The sequence below is a fragment of the Brassica napus genome, chromosome A7, assembly GCF_020379485.1.
Source record: "Brassica napus cultivar Da-Ae chromosome A7, Da-Ae, whole genome shotgun sequence".
In the NCBI taxonomy this organism is placed as follows: Eukaryota; Viridiplantae; Streptophyta; class Magnoliopsida; order Brassicales; family Brassicaceae; genus Brassica; species Brassica napus.
Genome location: NC_063440.1, coordinates 16,889,878 through 16,910,682, shown reverse-complemented (window position 1 = coordinate 16,910,682; position 20,805 = coordinate 16,889,878). Strand labels below are relative to the sequence as shown.

The 20,805-nt window shown below is 35.6% G+C and overlaps 2 protein-coding genes and 1 non-coding gene across 3 annotated transcripts; 2 read left to right on the top strand and 1 right to left on the bottom strand.

Annotated features, from left to right (window-relative positions):
* Window positions 1-1,157: 1,157 nt before the first annotated feature.
* On the bottom strand, window positions 1,158-5,880 carry LOC106352859 (ethylene-responsive transcription factor WRI1-like). The gene is made up of 7 exons (XM_013792501.3): window positions 5,555-5,880; window positions 5,385-5,467; window positions 5,248-5,256; window positions 5,059-5,147; window positions 4,860-4,984; window positions 3,817-3,893; window positions 1,158-2,053 (listed from the first exon to the last, which is right to left on the bottom strand). Exons 1-7 carry the CDS (start codon window positions 5,758-5,760, stop codon window positions 1,392-1,394), a joined length of 1,251 nt encoding a protein of 416 aa, XP_013647955.1. The 5' UTR covers window positions 5,761-5,880; the 3' UTR covers window positions 1,158-1,391.
* A 5,280-nt stretch (window positions 5,881-11,160) lies between these two features.
* On the top strand, window positions 11,161-11,267 carry LOC125576857. The gene has a single exon (XR_007315280.1). It is a non-coding gene; the product is annotated as a small nucleolar RNA R71 (small nucleolar RNA).
* A 7,289-nt stretch (window positions 11,268-18,556) lies between these two features.
* LOC106352858 (vesicle-associated membrane protein 727) lies at window positions 18,557-20,805 on the top strand. The gene is made up of 5 exons (XM_013792500.3): window positions 18,557-18,762; window positions 19,030-19,244; window positions 19,345-19,546; window positions 19,644-19,764; window positions 20,473-20,805. The coding sequence occupies exons 2-5, from the start codon at window positions 19,055-19,057 to the stop codon at window positions 20,683-20,685; spliced, it is 726 nt and encodes a 241-aa protein (XP_013647954.1). The 5' UTR covers window positions 18,557-18,762; window positions 19,030-19,054; the 3' UTR covers window positions 20,686-20,805.

Below are 20,805 nucleotides of genomic sequence, written 5' to 3'. Positions count from 1 at the left end.
AGCAAACTAAACCTGTTTATAGCTTGGGTCCCCTCTTCTACCCATAGACAGTTGGTTTAAAGTTATGTCTTGTAATTAACCAACATATATGTCCATTCCACTTTTCCGCTTTACCAAAAAGGAAAGTTCATTACTTAGTTTGTTTTCATCAAATCTTGCCTTTCATGGATTCGGCAATACCTTCTATTTATAGTATCTCAAGTGGGTCCTTCACTTCTTCAACTCTCTCTTTTCTCTTTCACTACTTTCTTCTTATTATTATATCTCTTTGTCCTCTCTCCCAAATCAGCAAATCTCTTCAACAAAGAAAAGAGAAAGAAAGAATAATGGCGAGAGAGAAGATCCATATCAAGAGGATAGAGAAGCAGACCAACCGACAAGCGACGTATTCGAAAAGAAGAAATTGTTTGTTCAAGAGAGCTTACGGTTTTGTGTAATGCTATAGGGTTTCTATTATCATGTTCACTGGCGCATAGTCGATTGTCCTCTAACAACTGATGGTAAAGTAGACTACATAGAAAAACATAAACAATTATATATCAATGGTGTCGAGCAAACACAAGACAATACTGTTATACATTATATAACACTAAATTATAAACAAAATATTTAATATGTTTCTCATATAAACCAAATATAGACAATTAATAAAATGAAATAACTTCGGTGCATGGATCAAATTCTAATTATATTTTAGAACTTAAATTTAGTTAGTTAATAAAGACAACATTAAAATAGTGATAACTTACGGTTTAGATACTCAATAACAGATTCTTAGTGGTGCGTTACTCTTAGAGTCTTATGTGGACTATGCAATAGGTGGTTGGGCATAGTCGATTGTACTCATATTTTATCACAAAATCAACTATCTTTAGTTCATATTATTTCACATCTAGCTGGAGAACTGGCTAAGCTTTTGGTTCAGAATGTTACATGAATTCAAGAGAGGAGGACTCAATACCTTTTATGGAGACACTGACACAGTCTCCAACTATAATCTGTACCTTTTCATGATTCTTCAAGTTGAATTATTGTCTCCATTGTGGCTTATCCCAAAGTCTATAATTTATATACTTTAAAATGAGCAAACTCTATAAAACACTCATCAAGGCCTTAACAATACCATTTTGTAGTTTGGTTATGCAATCTGCGAACACTTTTAGCTCTGTTTCCGTTGTATTGTTCATTTAGTTTAAATTTTTTGATCTAAACTTAAAAAATTAAGAAAAGAAGAGGGGAAACAAGAGGCCAAGACATTGATTGTTCAGAACCAACGAGTAAGCCCTGAAACGAAAAAACAAAAAACCCTAGCGGAACTCAACAAGGATAAGATCAAGAAGCAAAAGAAATAGAAATAGAAAACTCAACCCTATAATGCAAAGCTCTCTCCCTCAGACAGAATAGTTACATGAAACAGAGGTTGTTGTTGTTGTTGTTATTGTTGTTGATGAAGCAGAGTCAGTAGAAAAGCAAGACAACGGAGAAGACGACAAAGAAGTTGGGCTTTCTCTTCCCACCACAACGACATCACAACAATCCAGATTCTCCAAGCTCAAGCATTCGTTCTTGGCTTCCTCGAACATGAAGTCTATGTCGTTATCCTCAAAACCCATCATCTCGTTGAAAAGTTCAGGATACTCTATGGGATTCTCATTCGAGAGGTTTTGATCTGTCAAGAACGGAGCAAACCCTGAATCCATCATACAGAAGTTCCAAGCCAACTCATTGCTGTCTGAAGAACGTTCCATCTCCATAATGCCTGAAGCATCTACGCCGCAAGTGACCGCCTCCACTTCTTGTTTCTGCTCTGTTGTCTCTTCCCTCGCTTCTTGATGTTCTTCTTCCACGTGCTCTTTCACTTCTTCCTTGGCTTCTTGTTTGGCTTCAGCAAGAACAGCCTCTTGATGAGTGGCTTGCTCCACACGGAACGGGAAAACGCCTTTTTTCTTTAAACGGTCGATGTAATTACTAATGTCGAAATTGGTAACAGCGTTTGCACCTCTATATTCAATCGCAGCCATATCATAAGCTTCAGCAGCTTCCTCCTGCGTATCTGCAACCAATATCAAGTTTGTTAGCACATACACGCAACATAGTTATATTTTCATGTTAGTTAGACCATACGACTAAAGATCATAGGGACAGTTTTGGCCACTGTAGACGCAACACAGTTACATTTTCATGTAACTTTAGGCCATACTACTAAAGATGATAGGGACAGTTTCTCGCAACTTGTTATTGCACATGCTTGCTAACTACTAACCAGATAAAGCCCCGACATGTGTTAAAGAAATGTTTTTTTTTATTTTTTTTTTGTCTGTTTCTTGTAATGATACCCTAATAAAGACAAAACAAAAATCTAGAGAATTGAGTGACGTGTTTGTGGGGACAACTAGGGTTAGACTATTTGTGTGATGCATAGGCGTGTACGAGACCATTTCTCACGCTCTAAACACTAAATAGAGTCCACATTTCTTGCTAATTAGTTTTTTTTTTGCTTCTTGCTAATTAATTGTTTTATTAATAATACACGAACTTACGATTATTAGTATTTAATAATTAGAAAACACCTACCCTAGTGTCAACTCTAAGCTCTAATAACTATCACTATTAAGTACCAACTTTAGTGTAACTTCCATAATAATCTAGACAATTTAAAGTAGAAGTTAGAAGATAATAGTATTCTTATCTTTTAAAAATACAAAATAATGAAGGCCAGATTTTGTTCCCAGGACAAGATGAAAGATATGGTAGACACTAGAGAGAGAGAGGGAGGAGAGAGAAAAAAGAGAGAGAGAGGGAGGGAGGAAAGATCAAAAACGCACGTGAGGGCTCGTGACTCCTACTCAGAACAGTCTCAGCACTTACTAAACCATGTTAATAAACCACCAAACAAAAAATGAAAAAGTAGACCAGATCTACCTCGGGTTTGATCCTAGCCTACTGAACTATTTTGTCCCTTTTATGGAGTGAGGTGTTAGCACGTGACTGCGCCTTTACACTTGTAACATTACATTTATTCTATACATTACTGATTTCATTTGTTTGTAATTATGCTCCTGGCTCCCCTCTCCTTCTTTCTATTTTAAATAAAATAAGAATAATATGTGCCCCTTTGTTATAAAATACTGCCTATAATTTTGGAAAACAGAATCCAAATTACTCCAAAAAAACTCTTGAATTTGAATACAAAATTAAAAATTCTTATATTTTTCAAAAATATGTAGTTAGAGAGTAGTTTGAAGAAGTTTAGATCCCTTGATAATCAAAGGATACCCCGATCTAAACAATTAAGAAAACGGCATTACTACTTTTTAGTAAAAAATTGTAAATATTCATTGTGCAGTGTTCTGTATTTTCTATTCAGAGTATTGGATCCACAACAAAATGCAGAATTAAAAAGGTAATTATGCAGGGATCAGATAATTAAAGATAGCTGGGAAAGAAGAAAAGGTTGATTTGATTAAAGATAATCAATTAGAGTCAAGTGAGGGGACATGATGTCAAAACTCTCGTCTCACGTGAGTGTGTGTATCATTCAAAGCCCATTGCCTCGCCATTATGTTATCTAGTTGAGTAATATTTGACTAACTAAACAAATAAATATTTCCTTAAATCGCTAGATTAATTCAAACATTATCACACTCTATTATTGAATGAAAGACCATACTAATTTTTACTCTTTATACCCAGTAGTGTGAAAATATCCGATTGTGTTTGTAATTTTTACAAAAAAAATTATTAATATAAAAATATATTATCAAGAGTAACTATTTATAAAAGAAAAATAAAGAGTAAAAGAGGTACTGTACGTACTATAGGTGCCGAGGTATAAGTACTTGTTTCCGAAAACTCTTCCAATCCGAGCCTCCCATCTTCCGTTATGGTGATGCCTGTTTTTATTTGCATTTTATAAGTTTATTGTTTTCAAAATTTTGTTATTAAATGTTGAATGCATAAAACAAGCATTTTGTGAAAAAAAGAAGAAGTTATAACTATCTCTTTATATACTAAACATATTGCATAAAAATTTACAGTTAATCATTATTAGTCTTATGTTTCAAAAAGATACATTTTTTGTATTTTCAAATACATATTTTATCAACTAATAAAGATTAATTGCAAATTTCAAAAATTTAATTGCATTTACTGAATTTTTATTGGTTTAAAATTATTGCAAAAATATAATCACAAAAATATGCATTTATTGCATGTTTTATTAATATGTGTGAAAATTTAATATCTAGAAAGAAAGAGAGAATAAAGTATGATAATATTCTAAAAGCAAATCTTCAGGAAAATAAAGTCCAGCTTTTTTTTAAAAAAAAATCCCAAAAAATCATATTTCCTATTATTTTATTTTTCTTAATCACCGATTAATTACTGTTTAAAAAATGAGGAAAAGAAAAACTAGTTTCTGAATTTAGGGGGGGTTAGTGGGAGTGGAATTTTTATAGAGTTGGTTGATTCTAAAAGTCAAGAGATTTGTTAAATTTGTAAAGAGTTATAAAGAGTATTTCATATTTTAAGAGTTTATGAAAATGTTCTAATTCAAGGATTTTAAGAATCTAGAGGAAATATGCAAGATTTTTGAAGTTTTGTTTTATGAGTAAAATTATCTAGAATTCAATTCCCAATAACTCTAGATTTGATGAAAACTTAGAATCATTAAAAACCAAACTTTTTGAATAACAAGAGATTTTGTAAGTCATTAAACAATCATCAAACCAATAACACTAGATTTTAGTAAGAATCTTAGAATCCACCAACCAATAACAATAGAATTTGAGAATTTTAACAATCACTACAAATCCATATCCCACTAACACCCCCTTAGTGTAAGAAAAAAAAAAGAGAACCTGGCGACGCCGCGATATTTAGAGACGCCTCTGGAGAAACCACTGCTCTGGCGGCGGAGAGAAGCCAAATACTCTTCTTTTGTGCCTCTCTGCATTTCATCCAACTCCTTTGTGTACGTCTCAACCTGTTCCATCATTTTTTTAATTAACACAAGAAAACACAAACACATGCATCAATCAATCAAATTATTTTTATTACCGGAAAATTCAAGATGGTGTCGGGACCCCAGTACTTGAGAGCAGCTAGATCGTACGTATGTGCAGCTGCTTCCTCGCTGTCATATGCTCCTGCAATCACGCGTCAGAGCAGTTGAGATTCATTAGTTCATCCTCTTGACCAAATCCACTCTCTTTTATTTAAAAAAAAAATAAAGTATTCGAAATTTACCCAGATAAACTGATGAATCCAATAGTGAAGCAGTTGAGATCAAACAGACAGAACAAAAAAACAAATCAATCAGTTGACAGGAAGGCCAGATCTTTATTACAAAATCAAGATGGGTTTTGTTTTGTAAGATTAAGAACCTTGTTTGCCTTTCTTGTTCTGAATCGAATTCCAAGAGCTTTTATCCCATAGATGAGCCTCAAATCTCCCAGTCCATCTATGTCTGTATATAAAACATGCAATCCAAATGCAGTTTAGAAAAAAAAATAAAAAAAATCCAATCATTTAGTTTTTTTTTTTTAAAACAAACCTGGTGACTCCTCTGTAGATAGAGCTGCGTCTGGCAGAGGCAGGACTGGTCGGGTTCTGTGGTTTTACATCACAAGGGGGAGATGATTTCTTAGCCCTTTTGGCTCGTTTAGGCCTTGGAGTCTCTGGTTGGTTCGGAAGGATACAAGATGAAGAAGTAGAGGATGATGTAGAAGAAGATGTACAAGTGGTTAAGGGTCTCTTCATTAAATTCTGAGAAAAAAGCTATTGTTTGAAGAGTATAGAGTTTGAAGGGGGAAGTGGTTTAGCAAAAAGAGGAGAGGAGAAAGGGGAAGTTTAAATAATAAAACCCTCGAGAGTTAAAAGGGCTTTTAGTTTTAATTAACAAAGAGTTCAAACACACAAATAGTTGTAAGACCGAACACTTGGCCTTCTGTTGCAGCCATGCTACCAATAGCTGCACTCTCCACCCTGTCCTTATTTTGTATTTTTGATTTTTGTACGTTTTTCTGTTTCCATACATTAATTTCTTTGTACGTTTTATGTTTGTCAATTATTGAATATATATTTTTAATTCAGTTTTGGGTGAAAGAATCTGGAATGCAAAATATCTTAATTTGGTTTTGTTGAGATTCTATTTTTGAATTTGAAGAATCTAAGAGAGGTAGACTTTTTTTTGTTTCATAAAAGAAAAATGGTAAGAAATAAACATAATTTTTATTTATGAATATGAAAGCTGAATAGTTTTTTACTTTTTCGCATTCTAGATCTTTTTTCAACCATTTCCATTTTAAAAATTTCTATTATATAGGAAAAAATAGAAATGATGTTTTTGCACTAATATATTACTCTATGATGTTAGGAGTTTTCAAGGCTCCTAAAACAAATGTTGTAGTATAGAAGATTGTCGAACCAGTTCTGAGGGATATCAAAGCACTGAGAATGCAAGTACTCACTTAATCTAAGTGCAACCAATGATTTAGATGGGTTTTAAGCTATGACTAAAACTAAAAAGCAATAACAGAATGATACTTTCTTAACTAAGGGAAAAGAGAACTCATGGGCATAGGGATTAGACCTTGGGTGATCAAGTATCGAACTAAAGATGGCAAAAGATCAATCAAACTATCAACCTTAAGCCTAGACACAATTCTAAGCAAGCTCTATGTCTAGATGAATGCTCATTTGCTAACATATCTCAAACATCAAATGTCTTTGGTTGAATAATATGAAAGCAATCATTAATAACAAGTCTATTAGCTATCTTAGCATCTTTAACAACAAATGTCTTTGGCAAAGTATACTAAAAGCCTAGGAGAGTTGTCTCGGGCATTTCATCGAACACCTTTCGGGTGAGAAATGCCTAAGGATCAACTTTTGAGTGACCAACTCAGAAGATGCATTATGATTACTCTACTAGCAAGGAAATATGAATGATCTACACTAAAACATCCTAGCTCTAACCTAATCACCCTTAATCTCCCTAACCCATGAATTCAAAAGGTGATTACTCACTAATCTCCATGATTCCTCTTAAACCCATATTGGATTTTAGATTAACCATGTAGAGAAATAGAAAAGAAATCAACAAGAACACAAGATGAAAGCAATGAAATCTGAATCAAAAGAGGTTTTTTACTAGTTATTCTCTAGAAAAGAGATTATCTTCCTCCAATGGCTTACAAAGTACTTAACTTAGGTCTAGAAAGTGTAAAACATCAAAACAAATGACCAAAAGGTCCCTGAAAAATCATAAGTTTCGTCCAAGCAAAACACGCGGAGGGACTTCGTGGTGTAGCTCCGAGACGTAGCTCTGGGTTGGGAGCTACCTTATGGTGTCGCTCTGGAAGGTCCCTCCAGGCCTATGTTTTGGCCTCCAAAATGATTAAAAGGCGAGTGACGTAGGGGTGTAGCTCTGGAAGGTCGCTCTGGGTTGGGAGCTACCTTATGGTGTCGCTCTGGAAGGTCACTCTGCGATACTCGACCAGGATGGATATGCCTCTAGTAAATTGATCATAACTCCTTCATTACATCTCCAAATGACTTGAAACCACTTCCATTAGAAAGCTAACTCAATTTTCTGTGTCTCCACAAAATCTTAGCAACAGAAGATTTCTCTAAAGGCTCCATCTATGCTCATCTTTCACCCCCTTTTGGATCATAATGCTCCCAAACATCTCAAATCACTCCATGGCACACTCCAGCACCTAATAAGGACAATGAATGCAAAATGCAACCTAGACATGGCTAAATCCTAATCTATATGATAAAAATGCTCATGGATGAATGGATAAAACAATGTAAATATGCAAGATATCAACTCCCCCAAACTTGTTCTTTTACTTGTCCACAAGTGAACTTTCTAGAACTCATAGGGAGAGAGGTTGAAGGTGGGAGCACATAGCCAAAAGAAACACAACTAGCACACTCTCTTATTACACTCTAGCTTCTCTAGGCCTATCTTAACTCTTTTTGTTCTTACACTCATCATCAAGCATCCACACATTCAAATCAACCAACTCTCACATTCATTAAGCACAAAACATCAGGTGAATTCTTGCAAATGGTCAGTTGGTCCAAGTCATTTGGTTGGGTAAGGGAAGGCTTTTATTCAAGTGATTCAAGAGGTTCAAAACATATGATCTTTAAGGTGGTTTACTCTCGAAACAAGTAGCCTTGACATTGCACATAATATATCTAAGAAAGGGATCAACTCATGCATACAATGCTCAATCTCCATTGTTCTACCTTTTTCCCAAACAAACAACTACACAATCATTTCCCAATGTCAAACCCAACTCACATCTCTCACCAAAAGATCCTAAGAACATCAACTCTTTCTCTTTGAAATCTACAAGGGATTTTTCACAACCTCAAAACATTTCTTAGCTCTTAACAACTTTGCTAGCCCCCTTTTCTTTTCTCTTTTTTTTTTTTTTTTCGTTTTTCTTTTTCCTTTATTTTTTATTTTTATTTTTTTTTTTTTTTTTAGGCTGGGGGCCAAGACTTTTCAAAACTTGAGCTAGAGGCTTCTCTACTTATCCCAATAAAACAATTTACTTAAGCACAAAGAGTCTATTCTTTTCCTTTTCATTCCTCCCAAATCATAATCACAACACTCACCCCCCACCTATAGCTATACAATAGAGTGCCCAATCTAGCAAGAATGAAGATCAAGCATTGTCGTTCCCGATACTCTCAACATTATGCACATGTAAGACTTTCCGAAAAAGGCCTCACTCATCAAACAATGAAAGCTTAAAAGGAGGAAAAGGTTTTGGGAGTGGTCTACCACTAGAGTTTGTCAAAAAAGATCGGCATAAAAGATGTGACAACTCAAGTGTGTATAGCCATGACTCAGTACACAAGGGACCATGAGCAAGAAACATTAAGTTCGTTCAGTTCAAATAAGATTGTAGTTGGCTTCAAAGACTGAGTTTCATCAATCAACAAGTTTCAGGAAGAGTTTTCAAGGCTCGAAACATACAAGTCTTTTTGAGAGGTGCAAAAGCTACTCAGGTGCAACGTAGTGTTCTTTACAAGGCATTTAAAATCATTGCTCCCAATGCAAGTGAATGCAACCTATATGCTCTAGACTCTCCTAGAAATGCAAATGATGCAAACTAAATGATTGTTTTTTTTTTTTTTTTTTTTAATATGCAAATAGGTATGCAATGCATGACTCAATGAAACAACATCAAAGCAAACATGATCAAATACTTGGTACCTCCCCCAAACTTGAGTTACACAGTCTCTGTGTTGTCAAGTAGAGAGAGATACCGAAAAGAAGACTAATATGCAAAAATGAAATGGTATATACAAGGGAGTGTGGTGGTTTACCTTCTATAGGGAATGAGTAGAGGGAGATGCTCCCTCCTCGTCGTCCTCAGGTGGTAACTCTTCAAGATGCTCATCAGCAGGAGTGGCCATCTCTTCAATGTAGAAGGCTTGCCCGAACACAGTTGGTTTCCTCATTTTCTCCTTGATGTCAAAGTGGAGGATGTTCTCTTTACCCAAATGGAGATCAATCGTGCCTTCCTTCACATTAACAATAGCTCCTGCTGTAGCTAAGAATGGCCTTCCTAGAATCAATGGGTCTTGAGCCTCCTCACCCATCTCAAGCACCACAAAATCTGTAGGTATCTCATACCTTCCAATCTTCACAGGGAGGTCCTCTAAGATGCCCACAGGGTACTTCACTGAACGATCAGCTAACACCAAGAGAGTCTACACTTCTTGTACTGAGTGAATCCAAGCTTCTTTGCAACAGACAAAGGCATCAAGCTGACACTAGCTCCCAAATCGCAGAGACTTTTCTCAAATACCATAGGTCCAAGAGCACAAGGTAGTGTGAAGCTTCCTGGATCCTCTAATTTCTCTGGAACATCAAGCCTCTGGATGATGGCATTGCACTCATGGGTAAGAATCATCATGCCTTCCATCTCCTTCTTCTTTGCAGCTACAACATCTTTCAGGAAATTGTTGTATTGAGGAATCAACATGAAAGCATCGATGATGGGCATTGCAACCTGAGCTTCACTCATTTGCTTCTCAAACAGAGCCTTGTACTTCTCTAGCAGCTGCTTCTTGAATCTACCAGGGAATGGAAGTTTGGGTTCATAGGGAGGAGGAACAAAAGAACTTTCACTTGCTGGAGTTACAACTTCACCATCTTTTACTGTCTTCTTCTCTTCCCCAACCTTTCCTTTACCTTTGGCTTCCACTATCTTCTCCAAGATCTCGTCATTGATCTTCTCATCAACAATCACCACTTCATCATCTATGTTGATGGCAACCCCCTCACCTAGTTTCTCAGCATCCTTGGTGAGGGTTCTAGGAGGTAACTGTTTACCACTCCTAAGGGTGATAGCTTTGGCCTCCTTGGGGTTTTGGTCAGACTTTCCAGGTAGAGATCCTTGCTGGCGATTCTGGTGAGTGTTCATGGAAGCAAACTGATTCTCTAAATTCCTGACTGTAGAAGCAAGGTGTGAGAATTTGTTGTTGAGCTCATTGTAGCTCCCATCAATCTTGGTATGAAGGTTCTTCAACTCATAACCAACATGCTTCTCACTTCTAGTCTGAGACTCCAAGATTTTTTTCAGTAAGGTATCAGTGCTGCTCTCTTGAGGAGCAGAGGAACCAGACGAGGGATTTTGCTGAGGCTGATAGCTGCCTTGCTGATTGTTCCGAGGCTGATAACCACTCTGCTGGTTGTTGGAATAGGACTTCTGTTGGTAGTTGTTGTACTGAAAGTTGGGTTCTTTCTTGTACCAGCTACCATTGTTGTTGATGAAACACAGCTCTTCCTGACCTTCCAAACCCTCAACTTCATGGACAACAGCTGGTGTCTCTTGGTTTGGGTTGCCAACAAAGTGCAGCTGCTCTTGGGTAGCTTTATCAGCAAGGAGGATGTCTATCTTATCCTGTAGAGCTTTCAACTCCTTCCTCGTTTGCTTATCCTCAGTTCTACTGCTTCTGTCGTGGTCTCCACTGTAGACTGCATCACTCTTAACCATGTTGTCAACCAGCTCCTCTGCATCCTCCTCAGTTCTCCCCAAGAAGAACCCATTGCTAGCTGTATCCAGTCTGGCTCTGTACTTAGGGAGAGCACCACGGTAGAATGTGCTCAGCAAGCTCTCCTTAGAGAAACCATGGTGTGGGCATTGAGCTTGATAGCCCTTGAATCTCTCCCAGGCTTCACTGAAACCTTCCAAGCCCTTCTGTTGAAAGCTGGAGATCTCGTTTCTCAGCTTAGCAGTTCTTGAAGTAGAGAAGAACTTCTCCAAGAATGCTTTCTTGCAGTCATCCCAAGTGGTGATGGAGTCGCTGGGTAGAGACTTCTCCCACTGACGTGCCTTATCCCCCAAAGAGAAAGGGAATAGCTTGAGCTTTAAGGCATCTTCGGACACACCATTGGTTTTTGACAACCCACAGTAGCTGTCGAACCTGTCCAAGTGATCAAATGGATCCTCTAGAGCCAAGCCATGATACTTGTTGTTCTCGATCACGTTGAGGAGTCCTGATTTGATCTCAAAGTTGTTGGCTGCTACAGCTGGTGCTCGGATTCCCAATCTATGACCATGAATGTTGGGACGGTCGTAAGTGCCAATGGGGCGAGCTGCTCGCTGTTGGTTAGGTGGACCATTGTTGTTAGCGCCATTGACGCCTGCATCTTCTTGATGAACGTCTCCCATGTCAGTGTTCAGTCTCTGCAATTGAGCCTGATGTTCTTCTTCTCTTCTTTTTCTAGCACACTCTCTCTCTAAAGCTCTGATGTCTGCTGCTCTTGGAACTAGGTTTGATGGACCCCTGCTCCTCAAGTTCATACACCTGTAGATTAAAGGGAGGTGAAGAAAGAGAATCAGTAACAAAAGAAAATAAAAATGACTTAGTCTCAAGCAAGTGACTAAATCTCAATGTTTAAATCTACTCAGAATTTGGCAACGGCGCCAATTTGATGTTAGGAGTTTTCAAGGCTCCTAAAACAAATGTTGTAGTATAGAAGATTGTCGAACCAGTTCTGAGGGATATCAAAGCACTGAGAATGCAAGTACTCACTTAATCTAAGTGCAACCAATGATTTAGATGGGTTTTAAGCTATGACTAAAACTAAAAAGCAATAACAGAATGATACTTTCTTAACTAAGGGAAAAGAGAACTCATGGGCATAGGGATTAGACCTTGGGTGATCAAGTATCGAACTAAGGATGGCAAATGATCAATCAAACTATCAACCTTAAGCCTAGACACAATTCTAAGCAAGCTCTATGTCTAGATGAATGCTCATTTGCTAACATATCTCAAACATCAAATGTCTTTGGTTGAATAATATGAAAGCAATCATTAATAACAAGTCTATTAGCTATCTTAGCATCTTTAACAACAAATGTCTTTGGCAAAGTATACTAAAAGCCTAGGAGAGTTGTCTCGGGCATTTCATCGAACACCTTTCGGGTGAGAAATGCCTAAGGATCAACTTTTGAGTGGCCAACTCAGAAGATGCATTATGATTACTCTACTAGCAAGGAAATATGAATGATCTACACTAAAACATCCTAGCTCTAACCTAATCACCCTTAATCTCCCTAACCCATGAATTCAAAAGGTGATTACTCACTAATCTCCATGATTCCTCTTAAACCCATATTGGATTTTAGATTAACCATGTAGAGAAATAGAAAAGAAATCAACAAGAACACAAGATGAAAGCAATGAAATCTGAATCAAAAGAGGTTTTTTACTAGTTCTTCTCTAGAAAAGAGATTATCTTCCTCCAATGGCTTACAAAGTACTTAACTTAGGTATAGAAAGTGTAAAACATCAAAACAAATGACCAAAAGGTCCCTGAAAAATCATAAGTTTCGTCCAAGCAAAACACGCGGAGGGACTTCGTGGTGTAGCTCCGAGACGTAGCTCTGGGTTGGGAGCTACCTTATGGTGTCGCTCTGGAAGGTCCCTCCAGGCCTATGTTTTGGCCTCCAAAATGATTAAAAGGCGAGTGACGTAGGGGTGTAGCTCTGGAAGGTCGCTCTGGGTTGGGAGCTACCTTATGGTGTCGCTCTGGAAGGTCACTCTGCGATACTCGACCAGGATGGATATGCCTCTAGTAAATTGATCATAACTCCTTCATTACATCTCCAAATGACTTGAAACCACTTCCATTAGAAAGCTAACTCAATTTTCTGTGTCTCCACAAAATCTTAGCAACAGAATATTTCTCTAAAGGCTCCATCCATGCTCATCTTTCACCCCCTTTTGGATCATAATGCTCCCAAACATCTCAAATCACTCCATGGCACACTCCAGCACCTAATAAGGACAATGAATGCAAAATGCAACCTAGACATGGCTAAATCCTAATCTATATGATAAAAATGCTCATGGATGAATGGATAAAACAATGTAAATATGCAAGATATCACTCTACAATAGATGAATGCTATATTTTCTTCTAAAAAAAAGAATGCTATATTTTTTTTTGTAGCGACGAATATAACATTCTTTACTTGTAGAAAATAATATAGTATTTTTCTATTATAGAATAACACAATGAAACAAAAACATATCTCTATTTTTTCTTCTATAATAGAAAACTTTAAAATTTAGGTGGTTGAAGATCTTAGATTTAAAATTCTGTTTTCAAAAATATAATTTGCCTGTTTAAGTTATACATTATGTTATTACCATTTTCATCTATATATTCTCTTAACATTCAAAATTTTCATCTATACGTTCTTTTAACATTCAAAATATTGTATAACAAAAGTTTAGTATCTTAAGTAAGTTGTAAAAAATTACAAAATGGAGGTGTCCATTGTTTCAAAAATTACTAAATGTTTAATGCGTGGTAATCCAAATATTTAAATAGTGCGAATGTAAATTTAGTTGTTTAAATGAGGCCATCTATAAAATTTTACACGATCATTTGTAAATTTAATTGATACATTGCTTTATAACACAACAAAATAGTATGTATATATATACTAAGTATATAATAAAGTAAATATGATAATATACAATGGTTTCCAAAGGCTAAAGTTGAATTTTAAATAGTTTAATAAATTAGTATGAATTACAATAAACTATTAATCACATTAAATCTCAGAGTGAAGATAGTTTTCAAATCACATTCAATTTAAAGAACAATATATGATTATTTTGGCAGCATATATATTTCTGAAATTAATTAGTATTTATAAATGTATTTATAACTAAAAACATATAAAAGTACAAAATAATTAAGTTTGTCATTTAATAATATAGCATATGTCTTATAAAAATTTAGGTTTTTATAAAATTGTCTACATTCACTCAATTAAAAACCATATAATTTACTAAATAATTGATGCTGTCTACAGATTTGTTTTTTTTTAAGAAATGTCTACATATTTCTAAGCTTTATTGCTGTCTAAAGAAGCACTTAACATATTTTATAGAACACTGTTTCTATTTTTGGGAGTAGTTGGTTGGGTTGTTACTGTAAAAATTTAGCTGAATTTGTGTTGTAAGTGTATTAGTTGTAATTCTACAGCCGATATTTTAGCAATAAATTTAGCGGATTTTATAGAACATTAGTTCTATTTTTGCCAAAATTTTAGTTGTAGTTATGATAATTGTAGCTACAAATTATTGGATGTACTTTAAAAACAAACCAGGATTGGATAAAATGTGTTGAAGCTGTAAGAAACTTTTATGTTATTAAAAATAACAATTTATAAAATTTATCCAAAATAAAATAAAAACCATCTAAAAAATAAATTAAAGAAAAACCACTATCTAAATAATATTAATTTTTTTTACGAGAATTCCAAAAATTCATTGCAATCTCATCTCACAAGCCTTCCATATTGTCGAGAACAACCATTGAACATCTTCATGGTCTCCAATCTTCTCATCTAATGTTGTTTGATGTCTGCCACCTTGCTCCCAATTTGTTTCAAAATCAGGATCTGGTATACTTGATTTTCGTACAAAGTTATGCAGTTTCATTATTGTTGCCACAAGTTTTCTTGTCGTTTGAATGTTATATTTTACTCGATCTTGCATTATTTTCTATTTTTCTTTCCACACTCCAGAAGTTCTTTCAATAACACATCAAATCGAAGAGTGAATATGATTAAACTTTTCTTTGTACTTGATGGGTGGTGCTTATGGTACAAGATTATCTATATGGTGCTACCACGACGTAGAGCATATTTCGAATCAACAAGATAGTATTTATCTAAGTGGATGCAGAAAAAATAGTATCACTTTTTTCAACTAATGAAAGAACCTATGCATCATGATCAGACCCAAGCACACCAACATATACATACAGTGAACAACATATCTAAGTTGCATATTCCCATAATGTTCATGCTGCATTGGTTTTGATCTGTTGAAATTGTGGTTTTATGTTTTTTTTTTTCTATAAGATATAGGGTTTGATGGGTTGAACTTTGTAACTGATTAACTTTCGTGTAGTGATTTTCGTTTAATGAATTAAGTGTGGTTGGGAAAAAAAACACTTGATTAAAATACTTATAAACTTTATACAAAACTGAAAATAAATGAAAACTTAACTGTTTTCTTCTCTGCCCACGTATATTTTTATTCATTTTGTTAATAAACCACAATTTTAATTGCTTCAGAAATTACATGGAACTTTGTAAAATAATAGAGATTCTTCTGAAATGTATTAAGAATCATCCAAACGACCTGGGGAGACAAAATGCCAAGAATTCCTCTGATCGAAATGGTTGAGACAATTGTCATATTCTTAGAACACAAGAAGTACACCTGTACATGAATTATGTGGATACTTGATTATATGATCACATGTAAGTATGTGAACTAGGCTTCAAAGACCGCAGGTTGCACATAAAATGGTTTTGGAATCTATTTCAAATACTTTAGCTTACAAATGAAATACATTAGAGATCAATATATACGTTCCAAAAAACATTAACCATGTATTATTATCATATAAGCTCAAATGAAAACTTGCAGTCACATTTCAGGAAGAAACATGGCTACTGTTTCGACACATCTTGAGATAGACAAAAGACTTTATTAAATATCAGAAGACAGGTGACATTGTTTACTCAAGACAAAGGCGCTACCAAACTTGGCTGGTTGACATGTCAAAATATATGAAACCAGAGAACAAAACTTAGGTTTACTTAGGTTTACTTCGTATGGTGAATCTTTGAATTTACTTCATTTTCTTGGACCAATCAAAAGTGCTAGGCATATTATTAAATAAAAATATTAAATTTTTGAAAAATAGTTGAAAACTAATGACGTTAATTTTAGCGATGCTAACACCACCGACTAAACCTTAAATCTTAAATCTTCAACCATAGACCCTGAATCATAAACCCAAACTCTATATCCTAAATTCAAACCATATATCCTAAATCCAAATCTTAAACCCTAAACCTAAACTGTATATCCTAAACCCAAATCTTAGACCATAAATCCAAACCGTAAATCTTAAACCCAAATCATATACCCTCAACTTAAATCCTAGACCTTAAATCCAAACCATAAATCTCAAACCCAAATTCTAAACCTAGACGCTATAGAGTTATGGTTTACGGTTTGGGCGGTTTACGGTTTGGGTTTAGGGTCTAGGATTAGGATTTGGATAAGTGGTTTAACGAAATATTGATTTTGGTCTTCAAATTTTGAAAAGCTCTTTTATATAAGCTTCGTAGCCTTAAGTTATAAAAAGATAATCTTAAAAATAGACGGATTCTGGAGAACTAAGCAACACGGGTTTGAAAACACTTCATTATATTTCAGTTTGTGGCCGTACAGATATAAAATCATGTTTCAGTCTCATTAGAATATCTGGAAAGATGGTCTATATATGGCATCTTTAATTGGAGATTGATCTGAGCCTTTCGATATGTGCGGGATATTCCATGTTAATTAAAAAATAACCTAAAACGATCAAACGTTTAAATTTTCTTGTTTTATATTTAAAAAAATCGGAGATTTCTAAGTCCCTCCACATTGTAATTGCATTAGGTGATTTGTAGTGCAGCTGTGTTGGCAGTTTGGAAACTATAGCTGAGTCGGCTAGCAACAGATAACTAAGAAGTCAAAATGAAGTTTATTAGGCAGAAGCAGCTAAGGAGCTAGTGATTATGGACTGGTCTATTATCTTGGTTTGAGCACTTCTAGTTAACAAAGTCTCTTTTATGGTGTATTTCTATATTAAACACATAACTTTCAGGATAACATTCAAACACTGTATTATATGGTGCAGATCAGCTATTCTACCGAAACTTTAAGAAATGGTACTTAAACTAAAAGGGCACTGGGAAAACTGAAAAAAAAAATCATTTCTTACAAATGTCCCAAAGTCTTATGTTGAAAACATTGGGTCCGGTGTTGTACCTAAGATAGGATTTGCCGTTGAAGAGACCAAGGAGCTGTATTACGTGAAGGTAGTGTTTTTTGTTTTTTTTGTAAAGATTTATAAACTTGTCTCCAGCTTCATCTGATAACATTGTGATAAGAACACATACACTTTATCAATGAAACCAACCTACACAATGTCAAATCCAACCCTGTCTTGAATCTCCACAGAGAAACAAGCCGAAACAACAAGATTGCAGAATTATCATGAGGAAATTATGAAAGACTCTCCAACCCTTTTATATTAGGCTCATCTTCACCAAACTTCCTTTGTTTCCTCTCCACGTCATATCACACTGGTCCTGATATAACCATCTCCTGCAAATGTATGGTTGACCAGCAGCAAAAAATCGACTCAAATTCTACAAGCCAAGTACTTTTACTCTTCTCTCCTTCCACATTTTCAAGCATGGTATTATAATTTGCGTCGTGTTTCTTCTTCAGGCTGAGCTTAATGGTTTGAGGCACTTAATTCTCGACGTATCATGCCTGATCAAAATCTTGAATTGTATAGTGATGGTTAGTTAAGTGACAACAGCTCTGTTTACTATATCAGGCGGAAGACACAAGTTTTAGTCACTGTGTTTTTGGTGTGTCTGCCTGATTGTGTCACTGTTCTCCAAACTTTGCTGCTTTTACATATCTTTTGATTGCAAAAAAATTATTGAGTTTCAACTTTGTTTGCGTGTACGTTTTTGTCAGTTCATACCCAATATGGTAGTGATGACTTTACCCACAAGGCATCCAAAAAGAAACTAATTATCTTTCTTCACTTTACAATTTACCAAGGTTATTAAACCAAGGAATAAAAATATCATTTTTATCAATAATGCACAAAATTTTCATTTTACTTTGGTTCGATTAATTTGTTTATTAGTTATTAAAAATTTTAAATTTTACAAGATTGAAAATATATTTCTTAATAAAATACTTAATTCACTTTAAAAAGAATTAACAACTGTACATAAACTATACTTGTGTTTATTGCCAGTCTCAGATTCGCATGTTTTTATTGTTGGATATAAAATGAACCAACCAAGTACGGTTTGATTTGATCTAAACCGAAAAATCGAAATGGTATAACGTGAAAACAAACCGAACACAGTTACGGGTTAATCAGCCTGGAATTCAAAAATCTATAGTATCTAAACCGAAAAGAGCCAGAATAAAATAATACGGTTTGATCCAGCAAACCAAGAACCGAAACCGATTAACCGAGAAACAATAAAAACCAAACGACCATTTCGTCTCCGGCCAAAAAAGATGATAGAGCTCATCTCTTTGCATTGATTCCAGAGACTTTGAGCCTAATCCTCCTTCATCATCAAGCCAAGTCTCAAGGTACTCTCTCTCTCTCCCTCAATCAATTTTCTTCTCTGCTGCTACAACTGCTAAGCGTGGTTTGATTCTCGCTTAATTTCGTCTCCTCCTTTCATCGATTCCTTCCTCCTGTAACTAAATTAGCGCCGATCGTTGAATTGCGTCGTTTCGTTTATATAATCAAAGCATCCGATCGGTGATATCCTTTTCGATTATCTATATGATCAGCGAGAGCCGATTCTGAGATTATGATTAATGTTTGCGTATCTATTTGGTGTTGTATTCCAGATCTGTGTGTAGATCGGTTCAGAGAATGAGTCAGAAGGGATTGATATACAGCTTTGTTGCCAAAGGAACAGTCGTACTAGCCGAGCATACTCCTTACTCTGGAAACTTTAGCACCATTGCTGTTCAATGTCTTCAGAAGCTTCCCACTAACTCCAGCAAGTATACTTACTCCTGCGATGGCCACACCTTCAATTTCCTCGTTGACAATGGTTTTGGTGAGTTTTTTTCTCGATGCTTGTTAGTTAGTTGAAGCTTTCTTTCTTTCTTGCTTCTGACTTGATGATGATGATGCATTTGATTGTGTGTATATTTTAGTGTTTCTTGTGGTTGCTGATGAGTCCACCGGAAGAAGTGTTCCTTATGTGTTTCTTGAGCGTGTTAAGGAGGATTTCAAGAAACGGTATGGGGCGAGTATAAAGAACGATGAGCCACACCCTCTTGCTGATGATGATGACGAAGACGATGATTTGTTTGGTGATCGGTTTAGTATTGCGTACAATCTTGACAGGGAGTTCGGGTCTGTCTGTAGCCATATGTAGCTATCTGATATCAGTCCTTGTTTTTGCATTGTAATTGTATGCTTAGTCTTTTTTTTTTTTTTCCCTGTCTAACAGGCCAATACTTAAGGAGCATATGCAGTATTGCATGAGCCATCCTGAAGAGATGAGCAAACTTTCAAAGTTGAAGGCCCAAATAACTGATGTCAAGGGGATTATGATGGACAACATAGAGAAGGTATGCTTTTGGGTGTTACAGGAAAATGCCAACTAGATGAACGCGCTAGCTATAACACAAGTTTTTGTAGAGAACACAGTAGAGAGGGATGCTTAACAACTCATAACGTCGGCAAGAGATATTTGATCCCGAATAACTAGATCAGTTTTTCATGGTAGTTCTGCTGATAGAGTTATCAAGTGTTCCTATTGCAACCATCCTTTCATTATTCTATGTCTGATAAGTTATATTGTGTGCTCCAGACGCCTGTTAACGTTTTAAATCTGTGACATATAGGGCTGGAGTATCTAAGGCTGTTAGATAATAAGAAGAAGTTGCATGCATTTCGTAACCCTTGGACTGCTATTATGTCTTTAGTTCATTAATATTAGCAATGAGTAATATAATTTGGGTAAGAAGTTACTGGGGAAGCCTAAAAGATATACTAAATGGGTTTATCATAGCATGAACTCAATTAGGTGTGCTAGTGATGATTCAAGTTATGATATTATCATCTGTCAGCTTTTGCACTATGGATTATGTTTGTATTTGCTTTCGGTGTGAGGTTCAATACGTTGTATAGCTACAATTTTGTTGGTGTTTGATGAGGTTAGGCAAAGTTGAAATAGGACCAGTTAGTGTAAACAATGCTTGGATTTATCGTAGCGTCTCCCGCAATAGATGTTCCTTTTCTGATCATTTTTGTGGTGAAATTATTGATGTTAACAGGTTCTGGACAGGGGAGAGAAGATAGAGCTTCTGGTTGACAAAAGCGAGAACCTACAGTTCCAAGCAGATAGCTTCCAGAGACAAGGGAGGCAGCTAAGAAGGAAGATGTGGATACAGAGCCTGCAGATGAAGCTGATGGTGGGAGGTGCGATTCTCTCCTTTATTCTTATCGTTTGGGTTGTTGCTTGTGGAGGTTTCAAATGTTCGTCATGATGTTTGGTTTCTTTTGTATCTGTTTGATCATCATTCATCACCTTGTTTACGCACGTAATACACATGCTCATGTTTGTAAATGTTGGAACTTGTAATAACATATCATCATCATTATTGCCA